Raw genomic sequence first — 4,569 nt, 5'->3', positions numbered from 1 at the left:
ATTATTATAAACTTAATATATAACTTAATCATCAAAATGTAAGTATTATGTTACAAAAATGTAATTCAATTTGAATCTTTCCATAATAATACCATGTGTGATTCTATGCCAAAACAAGATATCTAAAAATGATTTAAAATTATATTACAAATAACTTTTAATAAGCTCTATTATTTTCATTAAATATACTTAATTTATAAGTTGCAACACAATATTTAAAACAATTGTAGACCCTTGAAAGGATTTCGCTTCATACAATCCAAAATAACAGAAAGTGGAACAAAGTATTGTTAAAAAATCAAAGATTATGCTATTGTGCATGCTTCTTCTATATAGAAAGCATTTAATCATATAGTGATATAAACAAAAATGATAACAAGTACAATTGTAGTCACAGGGAGTGTAGAAATGACGACCCGTTTAAGTTCCCACTTGAGTCTTGCTTGTCTCTCATTTGTTGCACGAAAGTTATATTCAAATAGCCATGACAATGATAAGAACACAAGTGCAAGTAATGGTGCCAAAAATGTTATCACAATCTCACCTGTAAATAGCCATGACATGTAGAGACTATTGCTATCCCGAAGCTTACCATTGATAATTTGGCTAGTGCTGACCGATCTGCAACAAGTTTTGTCTGCAATCTTTCTCGAAAAATCCATGCAATCACTACTGTCATGGATGCAAAGAAGGCAAGACAATCTGAGAATAAGAATACATGAAAAACTGTTTCTAATGACATACTGGCAAGACCACTTTCCTTATCAGTTCCACCAGGTATTTGGAATACAGCTGCAAATGTCACTGTGGCAATGAGTGATGCCACAAGTGTGTCTACATCCAATATTTTGCTCTCAATGCCAGTTTTATTAGTTGTTTGTTGTGACTTCCAAGGAGGTGATTCTGATCTACAATGGCAGACTAAACTTTGTGTAGCACCATGATCTTTCAAACGTTGAACAATATTACCAAAGTTTGGCTTATCTTGAGATACTGCATGTAATGCTATGTCCAATGGGCTTAAACCTTTATTGTTGACAAGATCTGCTTTTACTCCAGGAAATGACAACAAGTAGTCTACAAGCTGCAACATTGAAAAAAAATAACCAATTTATATTCTCATACACATCTCATAAATACAATAAAATTATTAATAGGCACAAATAACATATTCTTTTTAAAAGATCAAGATTAAACATATTATGTTAATTTTTAAAATATTTAACCTAAATTATAATTTTTTTGGAAAATTGTTACTCTTTATTAGATTAAAAAATACACAATAAGTTACAGATATTAGATTTTAAGATTTCCACAATCCAGAATTCTAAATTGACAGACATTTACCAAAAGCAATGAAATTATGGAGAAAATTGATAGAAAAGAATGAGGAGTATTTGAGTTAGAAATAGCTAACCAGGGGATCCACTCCATTCATGGCGGCCAAATGCAAGGCTGTATTGCCCCAAATGTCATAGTCATAGCTCACCAGTTTGGCGTTAGTTTCGCCCTCATTTTCAAATAGTAACTTCTTGAACACAGATAGTTGGTCATATTCCACAGCAAAGTGCACAACAGTTTTAAGGCAGGTGCTTCGTATCTCAATACAATCTGGCATTGATGTCATGAATAAATCTATAATATCTCCATGGCCCTTCATGGCTGCTATATGGATTGCACACCGTCCAAATTTATCCTTCTTTGTCATTAAGCTCTTATGCCAATCATTCAACTCAGGTCTTAATATCTCTTTGACAATCTCCTTATGTCCACCATGAACAGCTGCATGCAATGGGGTGACACCCTTTTCATCCCCTATCAGCAGCATGAAAGGCATGATATTTAAGCAGAATCTAGACTCACCAAGTATTAGCTTTACTACATCTGCAAGCAGGAATTAGACATTTAGTTTTATATATATTTAGATTTTAGAGCAAAACAAAGTAATAAATCAACAAAGACACAAATGTGTGAGCTGCTAGCACACCCAATTAAAATTAGGGGGATCCCACATGTCATTAAAAATTGAATTTTAAAAACAAATGTTTTTCCTTGAGGTCTTTAAAGATACTGAGACTCTTTGGAAACTGCACTCTTTTGGTCTTTTAGATAAATTATTAACTTCATCTGGAAGTTTAGATGTCGGGTTATTTTTTCTCATTTTTACATTCTACAGAATTTTCCTAGGTTAAATTCAGATTGTATTGGAATATTACAAAACATTCAAGTACAAATTAAGAAATTTCAAGATAAAAGCAGAAATCCAATTCCGAAGGGAGTTCAGATTGCTGGCATGATGACAATAGTGCATATGTTTATGGAGAAAGACATTCCTCATCACGAGGATATGATCGATTATGCTAGAGATTGTTGATTTGGAAAATTAACCTGATTATGTTGGGGGATTGATTTGGAAAAATTACAGATTGGAGAATGATGTTGTGTTCAACTAATAGGAATGCTCCAGATCAAAACAATGTTTTGGGGTGTATTTAGGGGCTGATGTTCTTTGTGCTACCTCAAGTGAAAGCTCGATTCAGTGTACTGTTTCTTTGTTTGTTGCTACAGGTTGCTGATAGTTTTTCCTAATTGTTTCAGTAGGCGGTTGTTGCAATTGCCTATCATTTTCCTTCTGATTTTTGCTACCTGCAGCTGCTGTTCTGTTGCTGCTGCGGACCGCCCTTTAGTAATTTTTTTGTTGCTTTGCAGCTCTTTGCTAATTTTTGTTGTTGGTTTGCAGCTTTTTGTTGCAATTGTTTTTTTTTCAATAAAAATATAAAATTCAAATGAATTAAGCTGTTCGATATATTCAAATTTAATTTTTTAGGATACTTGTTCAAAAAAATACAATTGAACTGCTCCATGCCTTCCAACGGCACAGGGATTTTAATAAGCAGGTAGGCAAACGACAATTTTTAGGATTAGATTAAGTGGCTGAAAACAATCATGAAGAATTAGCCAAACAAATGAAAAAGTTATATAACATTTGGTATGAACATTCAAACAAATAGCCGAGAATCTTGGTAAACAGGTGAACAGCATTTAACAGGCTGGAAAATAATCATAAAGACTTGGTCTAGCAAGTCAATTTTTAGGTGTAAGTGGTTCCTGGACTCAAGTGTCTAACATTAATAGAACAATAGTGTCTAACATTAATAAAACAATTTTTAGGTGTAAGTAGTTTTTGGAGTGTGTAACATGAATAGAATGTGATTTGAAATGATATTAAACAAGTCTTACACGATTGAATTTAAAAACTACTTTATCATTATGTTAAGTTATATAAAAAAAATCAATATGACTTGGATCCCTGTAACTAACCTCTGTACACTGTTTCTGTCTCCTTAAACCCTTTCTTCAAACTACCTAAACTGTGCTAGCTACCAATACATCCAAATGATTCCCCACACTGTAAATCAAATGGCAGAAAGAGTACTACCAGTACCAATACACCCATTTGATTCACCAACTATAAATCGAATGGGAGAAAGAATATTATGGAGGAATTTGAATGGCAGTTACCGGTTTATATGTAATCCCTGACCGAATCCTAGTTTCAGTTAACTCTGCCTCTACCCATAATTAAGATCATGGCTTCTGATACTCTCTGGATTTATTCCATTTAAGTGCTGATTTATTTTTAGAAAAGCAATATCAATGTATGCGTGAGAGCATACCTAGATGTCCTGCATAAGCTGCAGTATTGAGGCATGTCTGACGGTCCTCCCTTGGCCAGAAAACCAGAAACAATGGCGTGGCTGCTAGCAAAAGCTCCGCTGCTTCCACATGACTGTGCTCTGAAGCTATTATCAGGGCAGTCTCTCCAAACTGATTGCGCCTGTACACAGCATACTTGTTAAACTTAAGCAGAGTTTTCACAACCTCAGGCTTACCCTTCTTAGCAGCTTCATGCAGCGCCGTATTCTTATCAGAATTACGAGCTGCAGCCAAGCAGGGCTTCACACTAACTAGCCATTTAACAACATCGAGATGCCCTTCTCTTGTAGCGATGTGCAGAGCACTATTTCCTTCAAAAGTAAGTCCCCTGGTCACATGCCGCTGGTTCTGTCCATATATATCTTGCAGGACTTTGAGATCGCCCTTTCTGGTAGCAACGAAGAGATCACGAAGCATTTTTGTGATTAGGGTTTCCTTTTCTAATGCTTCCCCTCTTTCCCCTGCTACATTTTATACTGCTTGTATATGATACGGACGGGGAAGCCTAGCCTTGTTAATAAGTTTAAGCCACAGGAAGTCATTTACTTTCACGCCATCAAAATGAGACAATTGTGAAAAATTATTTAAATTTAACTGTATAATTTTGAATTGACTATTGTACGGGTTTTGTTCAAAAGATTATTCCATCTTTCATTTGGCAGATTTAGGTATCTACCATTTCTACGCTCAGTAAAGATAGTGTCTTCTGTTTTTGAAATGAATTGATCAGAAAGTCCGTAGATAATTTTAAGCCAAAGGATGTCATTTACTTTCCCGCCCATCAAAATGCGACAAATCAGTATCTCACAGTAACATAAAAAATATTTTACCTTTGTTTAACTTCATCTGATT

The 4,569-nt window shown here is 34.7% G+C and overlaps 1 protein-coding gene across 1 annotated transcript; it reads right to left on the bottom strand.

Annotated features, from left to right (window-relative positions):
- Window positions 1–287: 287 nt before the first annotated feature.
- LOC131873457 (ankyrin repeat-containing protein At5g02620-like) lies at window positions 288–4,188 on the bottom strand. The gene is made up of 3 exons (XM_059216335.1): window positions 3,678–4,188; window positions 1,418–1,884; window positions 288–1,084 (listed from the first exon to the last, which is right to left on the bottom strand). Exons 1-3 carry the CDS (start codon window positions 4,132–4,134, stop codon window positions 533–535), a joined length of 1,476 nt encoding a protein of 491 aa, XP_059072318.1. The 5' UTR covers window positions 4,135–4,188; the 3' UTR covers window positions 288–532.
- Window positions 4,189–4,569: the final 381 nt, after the last annotated feature.

Source organism: Cryptomeria japonica, unplaced genomic scaffold (genome assembly GCF_030272615.1).
Source record: "Cryptomeria japonica unplaced genomic scaffold, Sugi_1.0 HiC_scaffold_1777, whole genome shotgun sequence".
NCBI classification, from domain to species: domain Eukaryota; kingdom Viridiplantae; phylum Streptophyta; class Pinopsida; order Cupressales; family Cupressaceae; genus Cryptomeria; species Cryptomeria japonica.
This window is presented reverse-complemented; position numbering and strand designations above follow the sequence as displayed.

What these genes read in the sequence shown, in the direction of transcription:
- LOC131873457 (XM_059216335.1), bottom strand. Translation starts at nt 4,134, where the DNA reads ATGCTTCGTGATCTCTTCGTTGCTACCAGAAAGGGCGATCTCAAAGTC. An exon ending in AGCTTATGCAGGACATCTAG is followed by an intron (nt 1,885 to 3,677) that starts GTATGCTCTCAC and finishes TCCTGCTTGCAG; the next exon opens with ATGTAGTAAAGCTAATACTT. An exon ending in TGAATGGAGTGGATCCCCTG is followed by an intron (nt 1,085 to 1,417) that starts GTTAGCTATTTC and finishes TCAATGTTGCAG; the next exon opens with CTTGTAGACTACTTGTTGTC.